The sequence below is a fragment of the Rhinolophus hipposideros genome (assembly GCF_964194185.1).
Source record: "Rhinolophus hipposideros genome assembly, chromosome: 8".
In the NCBI taxonomy this organism is placed as follows: domain Eukaryota; kingdom Metazoa; phylum Chordata; class Mammalia; order Chiroptera; family Rhinolophidae; genus Rhinolophus; species Rhinolophus hipposideros.
In genome coordinates, this window is record NC_138054.1 from 53,547,412 (window position 1) to 53,562,022 (window position 14,611).

Below are 14,611 nucleotides of genomic sequence, written 5' to 3' on the forward strand. Positions count from 1 at the left end.
TAATGAACTCAGCACTGTTTATTAAAGAGTCATTTTTTTCTCCACTGTGCTTCATTGTCTTTATCTCAAATGTGGGAAGCTTATATGGAAGTCTGTTTCTGGACTCTCTGTTCTATTCTATTGGCCTGCTACTTATTTTTGAGTTAACACCACATTATCACTGTACTTTTGTAGTAAATCTTGGTATCTTAGAGCTTCTGTCCTCCAGTGTGCATGACTGACTTGCTATTTTTGCTTCTTTGCTTTTTCAGATAAATTTCATAGTCTATAAAATTACACACCTGTACAGAAATATGCCTGGGATTTGAAGTTGGGTGCATTAAATATAGATCAATTTTGGGGTAGTTGACTTGTTTCTCTTCCTTGGTAACTCATCCTTGATGGACCAGCTCAGTGTTTTTTCAATTGAATTTGTTAGGGTGACATTGGTTAGTAAAATTACATAGGCTTCAAATGCACATTTCTACAATACATCACCATATATTTGATCCCCTTTTCCCTCTTCTGCCACCCTCCGTCTCCCCTTACCCTCTGGTAAACTGTTGTCTAAACTGTTGTCTGTGTCTATGAGTTTTTGTTTGTTTGTCTTATTCGTTTGTTGCTTTCAGTTTTATAGCCCACATATAAGTGAAATCATATTGTTCTTGGCTTTTTCCATCTGACTTGTCTCCGTTAGCAAGATAATCTCAAGATCCATCCGTGTTGCGGCAATACTGTTATTCAACATAGTATTGGAAGTCCTAGCCAGAGCAATCAGGCAAGAGAAAGAAATAAAAGGCATCCAAATTGGGAATGAAGAAGTCAAATTGTCACTTTTTGCAGATGCCATGATTCTTAAATAGAAAATCTTAAATCTTAAATAGAAAATCCTAAAGACTCCACCAAAACACTATTAGAAACAATAAACAAATGCAATGAAGTTGCAGGATACAAAAATCAATGTATATAAATCCATTGGGTTCCTATATACTAACAAAGAAATTTCAGAAAGAAATGAAACAAAACAATTCCTTTTGCAATTGCAGCAAAGAGAATAAAATACCTAGGAATAAACTTAAAAGGATGGGAAATACGTATATACTGAAAAGTATAAGACATTATTAAAAGAAATTGAAGAAGTCACAAAGAAATGGAAAGATATTCTGTGTTCATAAATTGGAAGAATCAGCATAGTTAAAATGGCCATATTACTCAAAGGAATATGCAGACTTAATGCAATCTCCATCAAAATACCAATGGTATTTTTTTTAAAAAAGAAATAGAACAAAAATCATCAGATTTGTATGGAATCACAAAAGACCCCAAAGAGCCAAAGCAATCCTGAGAAAAAAGAGCAAAGATGGAGGTATCACGCCCCTTGACTTTAATTAATACTACAAAGCAACAATAATCAAAACAGCATGGGATTGGCAGAAAAACAGACACAAAGACCAATGGAATAGAATTGAGAACCCAGGAATAAACCCACATATGTATACATGGGCAGATAATTTTCCACAAAGGAGCCAAAAATGTACAATGGAGAAAAGAAAGCCTTTTCAATAAATGGTGCTGGGAAAATTGGAAAGCCATATGCAAAAGAATGAAACTAGACTACGGTCTGTCACCATATATCAAAATTCACTTGAAATGGATCAAAGACATAAATACAAGACCTGAAACAATAAATCGCATAGAAGAAAGCAGAGGTACTAAACGTATGGACCTTGGGTTCAGAGAGGATTTTATGAATTTGACCTCAAATGCAAGGGAACTAAAAGCTGAAATAAATGAATTGGACTATATCAAAGTAAAGCTATATCGCGCATCTGCACAGCAAAAAAAACTATCAGCAAAACAAAGAGGCAACCAACTGAACGGAAGAAGATATTTGCAAACAACACTTCCGGTAAGGGATTTATATCCAAAATATATAAAGAACTCATACAACTCAACAACAAAAAAACAAACAATCCAATTAAAAAATGGGCAGAGGACCTGAACAGACACTTCTCTCAAAGAAACATGTAAATGGCCCACAGATGTATGAAAAAATGCTCCACTTCACTAGCTATTAGGGAATGCAAATCAAAACCACAATGAGATACCACCTCACACCTAATAGAATGACTGTTATCAACAAGACAAATAATAACAAGTGTTGGAGAGGCTGTGGAGAAAAAGGAACCCTCATACGCTGCTGGTGGGAATGTAAACTGGTACAACCACTATGAAAAACAGTGTGCAGTTTCCTTAAAAAATTAAGAATAGAATTACTGTACACCCAGCAATCCCTCTTCTGGGTATCTCCCCCAAAACTCTGAAAACATTTATTAATAAAGATATATGTACCCCTATGTTCACTGCAGCATTATTCACAGTGGCCAAGACATGGAAACAACCACAATGTTTTTTGATCAGTTGTGATACTTATATACAATTGAATATTACTTGGCCATAAGAAAAAATGAAATACCGCCATTTGTGATAACATGGATGGATCTTGAGATTATTATGCTATGTGAAATAAGTCAGATGGAAAAAGCTGAGAACCATATGATTTCACTCATATGTACTGTTTTCTGTCATTTTCTACAGTTTTGTCAGTAGAAACTGGGCAAAACCCTCAGGCTAGAAAGCCAGGAACTCTTTTTTTCAAAAATTTATTTTTCAATTACAGTTGACATACAATATTATATTAGTTGCAGATGTACAAAATAGTGATTAGACATTTGCATATCTTTTGAAGTTATCACCTTGATAAGTCTAGTACCCATCTGATACCATATAGTTATTACAATATTATTGACTATATTCCCATGACTGTTTCTACTCATAGATACAGAGAACACAAAGATGGTTGCCAGAAGGGGTGGGGGTAGAGAGATGGGTGGAAAAGATGAAGGGGATTAAGAAATACAAATTATTTGTCTTTGCTTTTCTGCAGTTTGACTATGATGTGTCTGAGTGTGCTTTTCTTTGTATTTATTGTGCTTACTGTGGCTTGATATTTTTCATCAGTTTGGAAATACTCAGCTTTTATTTTTTGACATATTGCTTTTACAACATTTTTTCCCTTCTCCCCTCTGGCACTGGGGTTACATATATGTTAGACTTTCGTATGTCTCTTCTGTTTTTGTTTGTTTGTTTTTGGTATTTTCTATCTTTGTGTCTTCATTTTTCAGCATGTGTATTTCCCACTACTGTCTTGTAGTTTACTAATCTTATTTTAGCTGTGTCCATTTTGCTGGTAAACTCATCTTTGAATTTTAAATTCCAGTTATTGTATTTTTCCATTCTATGATTTCCATTTTCTGGTGAAATTTTCTTGAATATGTTAATCAAATTTTAATCAAAAAATTTTATCAAAATGTTAATCAACAAAATGTTAATCAAATTAAAAAAAATGTTCATATTTGTTAACCACAATATTTTTATTATCTCTGGGTCTGTTTCTGTTGTCTCTTTTTGCCTTTGGTCTTTTTTCTTGGTATGCTTGCTTATTTTAGATTGAATGTTGTACATTTCATATAAACAGAACAATAGGCTCTGAGTGATAATTTCTTCCATAACAAGGGGTTCTCCCTGTAGTTTGGTGGACAGCTAGAATGTAGAGGATCCCTTCAGTGTGTCACAGCCTGAGCTGAGTCTTCATAAGTTTCAATTTACCTCTCGTTCATCTTCATTTCATAAGGGTATTGCTGTCTAGGGAAGGCTTGTAGTGTCTACTGGGTGTGCCCAAAAAGGGGTGCCAAAAAATATGTACACATTTAAGAAAGGTGTCACTTTGGTCAACGTTACTCAAGCAGTAGTTTGCTATAATCAGAAGTGTCTGGACGCCGATGGTAACCACTTTGAGGGAAAAGGGGATCTCTTGTAATTGCAGAAGTCAAACGTGGCTTGTATTCATCTTTTATTATCAGCATATATTGAGTATTACAATTTTAATACAGTTTTTCCCTTTCTTAAAATGTGTATACTTTTTTCGGCACCCTCTGTATTTATTCAGTTCCTCTTCTGTAGTGATTCCTGAAGTTCATTTTTTGTTCTCATCGCACCATGAGACTATAGAAATCTTCACAGTTTTTTCAGCCACTTTTTGTTTTAAAAAGTGCTCTGTGCAGCTTAAGAATTGATAGATGCCATGGTGAACTGGCATCAAGAGTTGTCTCTGTCTCCCTTGTCTTTCAGATCTTGACTTCTTAACTTTGGCTGCCTTTCATGACTTCTAAGTTTGGCTCTCTAGCCCTGATAAATATCCAGAAATCTCCGTAGTCATCTCTTTCTGTTTGGATTTCTTTTAAGTTCTGCTCGCATTCTCAGTCTCTTGCTCTTCGCTGCTTAAAATTGAACAGATTCGCTGAGGGGAAGTGTTACACATAGAAGATCAGACTCACCTCTGTGAGCTTTCCTTCTTTCTGAAATTTTGGCTTCTCTAGTCTTGGCTAATTTGGTAACTCTAATACCTTTGAACAAACATTATTTATATTTTATCCAGATTTTCTATTTTTTTTTTATGGGAACATTGTTCTGTTACAAGTTATGCCATCACTGCTAGAAGAGGAAGTTCTAATTTAATCTTTTTAATAGCTACCTAATCTTCTAAAATATGGATAATTCATTTAATTATGTACCTATTGATGAACAATTTGGGTTGTTTCCAGTTTTTTAAATTATAAATAATTTTGAAATGGGGATCCTGATACCCATATTCTCATATTTCTTGGGCTTTCATAGCTCTAGGGTAGGATTGCTGACATTTACTTATATATTTTTACAAGATAACTCTCAACTATTCCAAAATGTTGACAGCAAATATTTCTAGTGGCATATCAGAATGTCCCTTTTTTATACCCACATCAACACTGTTTGTAATCTCTTTAATTTTTGTTAATTTGGACAAAAAATGGAATCTCATTGCTTTTAAACATTTGCATTTTCTTGCCTAGTAGTAAAGTTGAGCAATATTGTTTCATTTTTAGTGGCGATTTTATTTCTTCTTTTGCAGATTGCCTTTCATTATGTTTTTGCTGGGCAGATTTTAAAAAATGCATATTCTAGGCTCCACGCTTTGAAATTCTAAATCAGTAGCTAGATGATGGAGCTCTGAATCTGAATATGTTTAGGAGCTTCCAAGTGATTCTGATACCGAGGCAAATTTGGGAATTACTACTTTGAGTAATTACTTCATGAGTAATCAAATGTCAGTTTTGTGTTTTTGGGTGACTTGCTAAGTTAAATTTTCTGTTTAAAAAAGAAGAATGAAATTAGAGAAGTTAGTAAAAACAAGTATTGATATTTGATTATTTATAACATGCAAGCCATATTTTTTCAAAATTATATCTGGATAGATAAAACTATGATTTCATTTCTAAAGCAAACTATTGTGTTGTGAACTAGCCGACCTTATTTATTTATTTATTTATTTATTTATATTCTGCCAGTTGTGATATTATCATTTATTTAGTTCAAAGGAGAAAACAATATTGCCATCAGTGTTAAGTCATGAACACATAGTGACACAGGTCACTATGTTACAATGTCTTTGTAATGGAGCACTTGGGATATAAAAATGCCATCTCTGAATACAAGTATTTATTTCCTGACAAAACGGAAAAACAGTATAAAAACCTCAAACATTTTATTTATACTACCATTTATTTTAGGTAATAGTATCATTATCTGCCATTTAATATTTATTTTGTGCCAGTAGTATGCTTATTATTTTATATACATTGCTTAATCTGATTCTTATAACTCCATGAAGTAGTTACTATTTTGAGCATTATTTCCATTTTATAGATAAAGGACCTGAAGCCCAGATAGGTTCAGTTATTTTCCTGTTCACAGGTACAAAATGGTAAAGCCATGATTCACACCCCGGTGTGTATGATTTCAAGGCCCATGCTGCAGTTTGGTTTCTGCCCCCATCTCTCTACAATAATTTCATTTCAAGTTCAACTTGTCTACCTTCATGTTGTCATTTTCCACACTGACTTTTCTATCTTTACCTTATTCTTTCTATTAGCAGCATTTCATACTACTAACCATACTCCCCTTTTAAAAATGTGTATATATTTGTGTGTGTAGCCACACATTTTATTATAGTATAGAAGGTCATTTAGTATTTTAATGGGAAACAAAGCCTTCACTGACCCCTCCCTTACATCCAGAGTTGGAAATCAGTTAAATTCTTTTAACTATTTACCTCTATATTTCTATGTAATATGTTTATTCTGTAATTTCTTGACTCATTAGGTTTTGACATTATTGGTTTCTTGTTATGGAAGATTAAATCTTTTATAACCTGACTGATGATTTTATGTGCTTATTTGCACTGTATTCCTCCTTGGTTAAGTATCTGTTCAAGTCTTTTGCCATATTATAGTTGAATTGTTTTGTTTTCTTACTATTGACTTTAGAATGCTATTTACACATTCTGGATACAGACATTTGTTGGATATGTGATGTGAAAGTAGTTGTTTCTCATCTGTGGGTTGTCTTCTCTTTAACAGGGTTTTTTTTTTTTGCAGAGCAAACCTTTTTAATTTTACTGAAATCCAGTTTTAGGAACCTCCAAGGAACCTCTACACCAATGTCTGGGGCGAGCTTCTTTCTGGTATCTTACCTCACAAATTCCAGCCCCTTCTGCCACCCTAAATTCCTGTCTCCTAACTCTTTAGCTCACCTAGGCTCACCGTACTCTGCTTGGGTTCTGCCATCCTTCGTTATGGTCAGGAACCCGTCCTAGGTAGGAGAAGGAACAAATCTGGGGATCACCTTAGGTGTTTCTCTTGAGGATTATATTCTTGACCTTCCTGTTGTCCAGTATCTGAAAATGTTTGCCTTGTCTAGTTTTATAGTTATTTATGGTGGGAGGACAAGTCCAGTACCAGTTATTCTCCTGGATGGAACTGAAAATCCCCAAATTTGCCATTCGTGATTGTCCATATTTTACAAGAAGGCACTAAGAAACTTTTCACAAGCTCTATATGCATAGGTTGAGATAGTGAACTTAACTATACGATTATAGGGCAGTGAGGTAGCTCTTTCTGTGGGGGAACCTCCACATGGAATATGTCTAGGCCTTTCCTTTATGGCTGTTCAAGTGCCTCTGTAGAAGAATCTTGTAAAACTGGCTGTCACTGTTTAGGGGTGGAGGGGTGGGGGAGGTGAGGGTTTTCCCATTCATTGTAGAGACATTTATTTAATTCTCTGTCCCAACCATATACCTAACCGTTTTTTCCCTAGGTACCAAATACTGAACCTTTCTGGAGTTCCCACAGTGCAGGGTATCAGTCGGATGCCAAAGAAACAATATAGTGGATTGATAATGGATGAGCTCTGGAACTAGTTTGAGAGTCTGCTTTGCCAGAGAGTACTAGCCGTGTGATCTTGGGCAAGTTATTTATTCTTTTCATACCTTGATTTATCTCATCTGTAACATAGGAACAATGATAGGACCTGTATCACAGAGTTGACACAATTAAAGTTCAAAGATCACTAATCTATTTATATGTTCCAAAGTCAGTCTGTTATTTCCTCTATGTTTCACAAGTATCTCAAACCTAATATATTCAATGTTAAATCCTTCATTTCTTTTCACACCTGTTTCTCTTCTAGTTTTCCTTTTCCCAATAAGTATACCACCTTATGTTCAGTTTCTTTTGGAAAAAACCTGGAGTCTAACTTAGTACTTCTGTCTTCTTTATCATTTACATGTAATCATTTATCAAGTCCCAGTAGTTCTATCTATAAAACATATCTCAATATATTTTTATCTCCACTATTAGCATCTTTTACCTGGACTTCTACACAAGCCTCATTATCGCTTTCTTTGACTCCATTATATTCCCTTCCATTCCATTCTCCACCCTGCCACATAAGAATCGAGTCTCATAAGCTAGTATATTCATTTTCTCAAGGCAAGACATTGGCCAGCATTTGCCACCAGAGTTTTCAGTTTCTAGGCTGATAATCCTCTAATTCTCATTGACACATTCTTTTTAATATTTGTTAATATAATCAGTTAGAAGACAGATCTTTTAGGCCCAGGTGCCACTCTCTTTAAATTTACATAGCTCTTCTCTGATCTATTACATTGATTTTCATTTATTAATTCACCATTCATTTATTTAAATAGAAAGTATACCAGTTTCACTTTATTATTACCTAATTGAGGAGAATGGGGTTGAGGTCAGGTATAAAGGAAGAGGTTAGAACTTGTGATGGTAAACATCCCTTCAAAATTCTGGTGCAGTCCTCCTCCATCACTGCAGCCTAAATGTCAGTCAATAGAGTTGAAATCGAAAATACAGAAAACAGACTCTTGCTCTCCATTTCTGTCAGTACCAGTGTGATTCTTCAGTTCCAGTGTGATGATGTCTACCAGATGCCTTGAGGAGGAGTCGTGCTGTCAGGATCACCATATACTTATTGTGTGGCTATCATTTTCCAGAACGTAGGGATACACATTACCTTTATGGAGGTCAGAATTTGAGTAAGAAGCAGAGACATTCAATAAATAGTTTTTATAGTTTGAAGTATTAGAATAGAGATATACAGGATCCTAATTGAAGAATATAGCAGGGAGATGTAACTGTATCTAGGGATCAGGAAATTTTAGTCTAGAGGTTATACTGAGAAAGAAATTATTTGAAGTGGCGATATGGAAGCTAAGTAGTAATTATTCTGGTGAAGATGTAGATTGGGTGTTTTGGCATGGCTCATAGCATGTTCAAAGGTAAGAGAAGTGACGGATGGCCTAGTCTAGGAGTTGAAAATTCAGTATGACTAAAATGTAGATAGAGTTCAAGAGCACCAATGTCAAGAGGTAAATCTGAAAGGTAGGTGGAGACTTCTTTGTTAGTCAGTTTAAGGATTCTATACTGTATCTAGCATAGTGGTTAGGACCTTGGACTTGAGAGTCAGATTGATCTATGTCTGAACTCCTCTCCTCCACATGACTGTAGTCAAATTACTTAACTTCTTCAAGTCTGTTTTCTAGTCTGAAAAATGGGAGTGATAGTACCTACCTCAAAGGATTTTTTTTAATATTCTAGACTTGATTCTTATTTGTGGCTGTATCTTGTTTTTGGACTTGGATGCATCAAATTCCCTTGACTTCTTGCCATTTAATATTCAAATCACATAACATAATTCTCTTATTCCTGATTCTATCCTTATTAGACAATCTTCTGATTGTAGCTTGGCTTCCTTTATACCATGCCTCAAAAGGCAAGAACATGCTTACTTGAGGGCACAAATGCTGTGTGCCATTGGGTAGTTTTGGTAGTTATAGCCATAAATTAATAAGTTGGCCTTCTGATTTTTATGTCAGTCTTGTGAGCTTGGTTAATAGGAATTGTTCTTAAGAGATGAATCTATTGGTCATGTACTGTCCCATTAGATTTATGCGCTTTTAAGGCCAAGGGCTAAACAGAATATGAAAAATTCATTAAAATTAAGTTACTCATGAGGTCTTTCTCAAAACAGGCAGCTTGCCTGCCCTAGCATGCTCTCTACTCAACTTTAGTATTGGTTGTGAGTTTATTTTGTGTGTTTACATTTTTGTAGTTTTAATTTTTCATTTATAAGATATTTATCATTATATAAATTATCAGAATGACTCATACACAGAGTTAGTAAAAAATGGTAGGACTGAAGTGTGACTTAAGCACAGAATAATTAGCTGTCCAGTTATCAGCTGACCAAAAAAGATGTCCTGTGAAGTATTTGATTTATTGTGTTTTTGTATTCATTGGTCACTGTAGAGAATTTGACAGTTTAGTCATTTACAGAAATGACTTGCTTATTTGATTTCACAAACAACTAAATCCTCCATTTTTATTTTTGAGTATGTTTCTTAACTATGAAAAAGAAAACTTACTTTCTTTTAGTGGTTCTGAACTGGGGTGGGGCGGCAGCCTCTTAGGATTATTTCATAGGATTAGTTTTGATTGTCACAGTGATTGGGGAGGTGGGGATTACTGATGTTTAATGGGCCTGGGGGGTGGGGGGCAGGGTTGTCATATATCCTATAGTCACCTGGAGAGCCCTCCAGAGGGAGGAATTGTCCAGCCCCAAAAGTTTGTTAAGTGGCCCTGGTGAGAGAGACACTGCCTGTTGGTTTCTTTAAGTGGCCTGAATAACTGTGCAGTTAGCACCATCTAGTGAGGGAAATAGGTAATAAGCAAAATTTACTTTCATCACAGAAGAGAAAATTCAAAATTCTAAACTTTTTAAAAATAATAGGTTATAGAATCATAGACTTTTGGATCATGATGGAAAATTGGAAATAATCTAATCCACCTTCTTCTCTTACATATAAGGAAATTAGGGTCCAGAGAAGTGAAGTGATTTGTCTAATACCATATACCTAGTTAGTAGTAGCAAGAGATGAGCTAGAATTCAGGTCTCAAAGAGTTTTCAAGATTGGTGATACGGGCCTTTCTCATAGCAAATGGACTATCTTTGTGTTCTATTAGAGTTAATATCTTAGGTTCTTTGTTTAGTGATTCATTTAAGAAAGAAAAAAACCGGAAATGAGAACGTGTCATTAATAGGTTTGTTATAAGGTAAACTTTCATAATGCATACATTATGTGTTATATCTTGTTATGAACCTAGTATATTACCTAGAGAAATGAGACAGGCTTTTGTGTATTTATTTAAGTTTTTAGTTGCTATGATTTCAACTCTTAAGTGTTAATTCTTATGATAAAACCTCATTGAGGATAGAGAAAAATATATACATGAAAATTTATTACAAATTAATTTATTAGGTTGATTGATGAACTGACATGCTAGCAATAAAAAGATGCAAAACACTTTAAAATGAAATGAAGTACAAAATAATGGAAGTCTTCCCATTTCTCTTCTTTGTTAGGGCATATGAAGTAGTTTTGATAAGTCAGTTTTTTTTCTTTTTTCTTTTTCTTTAATGAGAGAGATTAGCGAATATTAAGAATGTTTTAACTGAAACTGTCTCGAGACTATGTCACGTTCGGTTGGAAAAGAGAAAATTTTAATTATTGACTGGGAAATGAGTTACAAAGTAAAGTGAGCTTTAGCAAGTGATGCCATCAGCTTACTGGCAAAGTCCCTATCAAAATCCTAAGGTGTTTTTCTTGCAGAGATAGAAAAACCTATCCTAAAAGTCATATGGAATCTTTAGGAACCTGAATAGCCAAAACAGTCTTGGAAAATGAGGAATGAAACTGGAGGACTCACACTTACAATTTCAAAACTTACTACAAAGCTACAGTAATCAAAACATTGTAGTATTGGCATAAAAGACATTTAGATCCATGGAATAAAATACGGATCCCAGAAATAAATCCTCGTGTATGGTCAAATGATTTTTGACAAGGGTGGTCATTTCTATAACCAGTACTGGGAAAACTGGTTATCCACATGCAAAAGAATGACGCTGGACCCTTACCTAACACCATATTAAAAATTAACTCAATGGATCAAGGACCTAAGTGTAAGACCTAAAACAATAAGACTCTTAGAAAAATGCTGAGGATAAAAGCTTCATGACATTGGATTTGGTAATGATTTTTTGGATGTAACACCAAAGGCACAGGTAACAAAAGAAAAAATTGACAAATTGGACTTCATGAAAAGAAAAAAGAAAAATTGGATCAAAAGACATTATCCACAGAATAAATAGACAAACAACAGAATGGGTGAAAATATTTGCAAATTATATATCTAATAAAGGGATTAATATCCACAATAGAGAACTTTTAAAGCACAAGAACAGTAATGAAACCAATTTCAAAATGCACAACGGACTTGAATAGACACTTCTCCAAAGAAGATATATGAGTGGTCGATAAGCACATGAAAAGATGGTCAACATCACTAATCATTAGGGAAATGCAAATCAAAACTGCAATGAGATACCACCTCAGATCCATTAGGATGGCTACTAACAAAATAACAGAAAACAGCAAGGATATGAAGAAACTGGAACTCTTTCTTGTGCATTGTTGGTGAGAATGCAAAATGGTACAGCCACTATGGGAAACAGTATGATTCCTTAAAAAAGTTAGAATTATCATATGACCTAGCAATTCTTCTGGGTCCCAAAGGAATTAAAAACAGGGTCTCAAGATATGTTTTTATATCCATGTTCACAGCAGCATTATTTACAATAGCTAAAATGTGGAAGCAACCCAAGTGTCCATTGATCAATGAATGGATAAGCAAAATGTTGCATATACATACAATGGAATATCATTTACCTTAGAAAGGAAGGACATTCTGCAAAATGCTATAACATGGATGTATCTTGAGGACATTTTGCTAAGTGAAATAAACCAGTCTCAGAAAGACAAATGTTGTATAATTCCACTTACATGAAGTACTTAGAATAGTCAAAATTATAAGGACAGGAATTGCAATGTTGGTTGCCAGGGGTCGAGGGGAGGAGAGAATGGGTAGTTATTGTTTAATAGGTACAGAGTTTCAGTTTTATAAGATGAAAAGCTTACAGGGATGGGTGGTGGTAGTTATGGTTGTGTAACGATGTAAATATGTTTAGTATCACTGAACTGTACACTTAAAATTGGTTAAGATGGTAAATTTTTGTATTATGTGTATTTTGCCACTATAAAGAATTGTATTGCTTTAAGTATTGAATAAAATTTACTTGAATTTCAAATTATGTTTTATTTTTATTTTCCCCACATTCAAATATATTTTAATGGTATTTGTTAAAAATGGTGTGGCATGGATGCTGACAACTATATTAGCATGTGAGGTTATATTTGTCTTTTTGTGTATCATTGTTCCATTATTTTAAGGGTGATAGCACATTCAGGCTTTCTGACAGCACATTTTAGTCAATATAGTATAATTTTTTCTTAATAGTTTTTTTTTTTAATTCATTAGTTTCAGGTGTACAAGACAAGGTAATACTTAGACGTTCATCATTTATATCCCTCACACTGTGAACCCCCCTCCCCCCATCCACTATCCCTCCGACCTCACACTGAACCATCACATTATATATATAAAATTATAGTTGGCATTCATTAATGTTTAGCTTCTGGTGTACAATGCCATGATCAGGTGTCCACAGTATCCCTGAGGTGGTCTCCCAAATAGGACGCATGTCCATCGGATACCCAACAAAATCTTTACAACATTATTGAATACCTTCCCCAAATTAATTTTCAAAAAAACCCTGAGGCCATCTTGTGGTTACCAGCTCCTTCCAAATCCCTTCACCTTTCCCCTTATCCCCAACCTCCCCCCCCCCACACCCATCTAACAACTCTCGGTTTTTTCTTTGTGTCCCCAAAACTGTTTCTGATTAGTTCATTCACATAGTCTTTTCTTTAGATTCCATATATAAGTGAGATCATATGGTACTTGTCTTTCTCTTTCTGACTTATTTCACTTAACATAATGTTCTCTAGATCCATCCATGTTGCTGCAAATGATAAGATTTCTTTCTTCTTTATGGCTGCGTAATACTCCATTGTATAAATGTACCACAGCTTCTTAATCCAGTCATCTACCGATGGGCATTTCGGTTGTTTCCATATCTTGGCTATTGTGTAAAGTGCTGCAATAAACATAGGAGTGCATACAGATTTTTGAATTGGAGTTTTGGATTTCTCTGGATAGATGCCTAGGAGTGGAATTACTGGATCATAGGGTAGTTCCATTTTCAGATTCCTGAGATACCTCCATACTGTTTTCCATAGAGGCTGCACCAATCTGCAATCCCACCAACAGTGCACTAGCGTTCCGTTTTCTCCACATCCACGCCAGCATTTGTTGTTTGTTGATTTATTGATGATAGCCATTTTGACTGGAGTGAGGTGGTATTTCATTGTGGTTTTTATTTGCATTTCTCTGATGGTTAGTGAGGTTGAGCATTTCTTCATATGTCTTCTTGCCTTCTGTATGTCCTTTTTAGAAAAATGTCTCCTCAAGTCCTCTGCCCATTTTTTAATTGGGTTGTTTGTTTTTTTGGAGTTGAGTTGAGTAAGTTTTTTATAGATTTGTGATATTAATCCCTTATCAGATATATCATTGGCAAATATCTTTTCCCATACAGTAGGATCCCTTTTTGTTTTATTGATGGTTTCCTTTGCTGTGAAAAAACTTTTTAGTTTGATGTAATCCCACATGTTTATTTTTTCTCTTACTTCCCTCGCGCGAGGGGATATATCAGTGAAAATCTCATCCCTGGTATGCAGGGGTGGTTCAACATCCGCAAATCAATTAATGTGATACACCACATTAACAAAATGAAAAATAAAAATCACATGATCACATCAATAGATGCAGAAAAAGCATTTGATAAAATACAGCAACCTTTTATGATAAAAACCCTTAAGAAAGTGGGAATAGAGGGATCATATCTTAACATAATAAAGGCCATATATGACAAACCCACAGCTAACATCATACTCAATGGGGAAAAGCTAAAACCATTCCCCCTAAGATCAGGAACAAGACAAGGTTGTCCACTTTCTCCACTTCTATTCAACATAGTGCTGGAAGTTCTAGCCACAGCAATCAGACAAGAGAAAGAAATAAAAGGCATCCAAATTGGTAAGGAGGAAGTAAAATTATCACTATATGCAGATGATATGATACTATATATA

General features: G+C 34.8%; 1 protein-coding gene across 16 annotated transcripts in view; it reads left to right on the top strand.

Annotated features, from left to right (window-relative positions):
- OMA1 (OMA1 zinc metallopeptidase) overlaps nt 1-14,611 on the top strand; it is a 55,546-nt gene that overhangs the window by 21,390 nt on the left and 19,545 nt on the right. For 4 of the 16 annotated variants that reach the window (XR_013993725.1, XR_013993726.1, XR_013993727.1 and 1 more), the window contains 2 exons: nt 6,513-6,598; nt 7,231-7,378. The exons of 11 other annotated variants lie outside the window; for them this stretch is intronic. Coding sequence is in view for 1 of the 5 variants with exons in the window: in XM_081055263.1 (XP_080911389.1) it covers nt 11,155-11,166 (12 nt within the window). In the remaining 4 variants the exon portion in view is untranslated. Of the gene's footprint in view, nt 1-6,512; nt 6,599-7,230; nt 7,379-11,154; nt 12,649-14,611 lie in introns of those variants that run through there. One more of the 16 variants, XM_081055263.1, reaches the window with a different exon arrangement.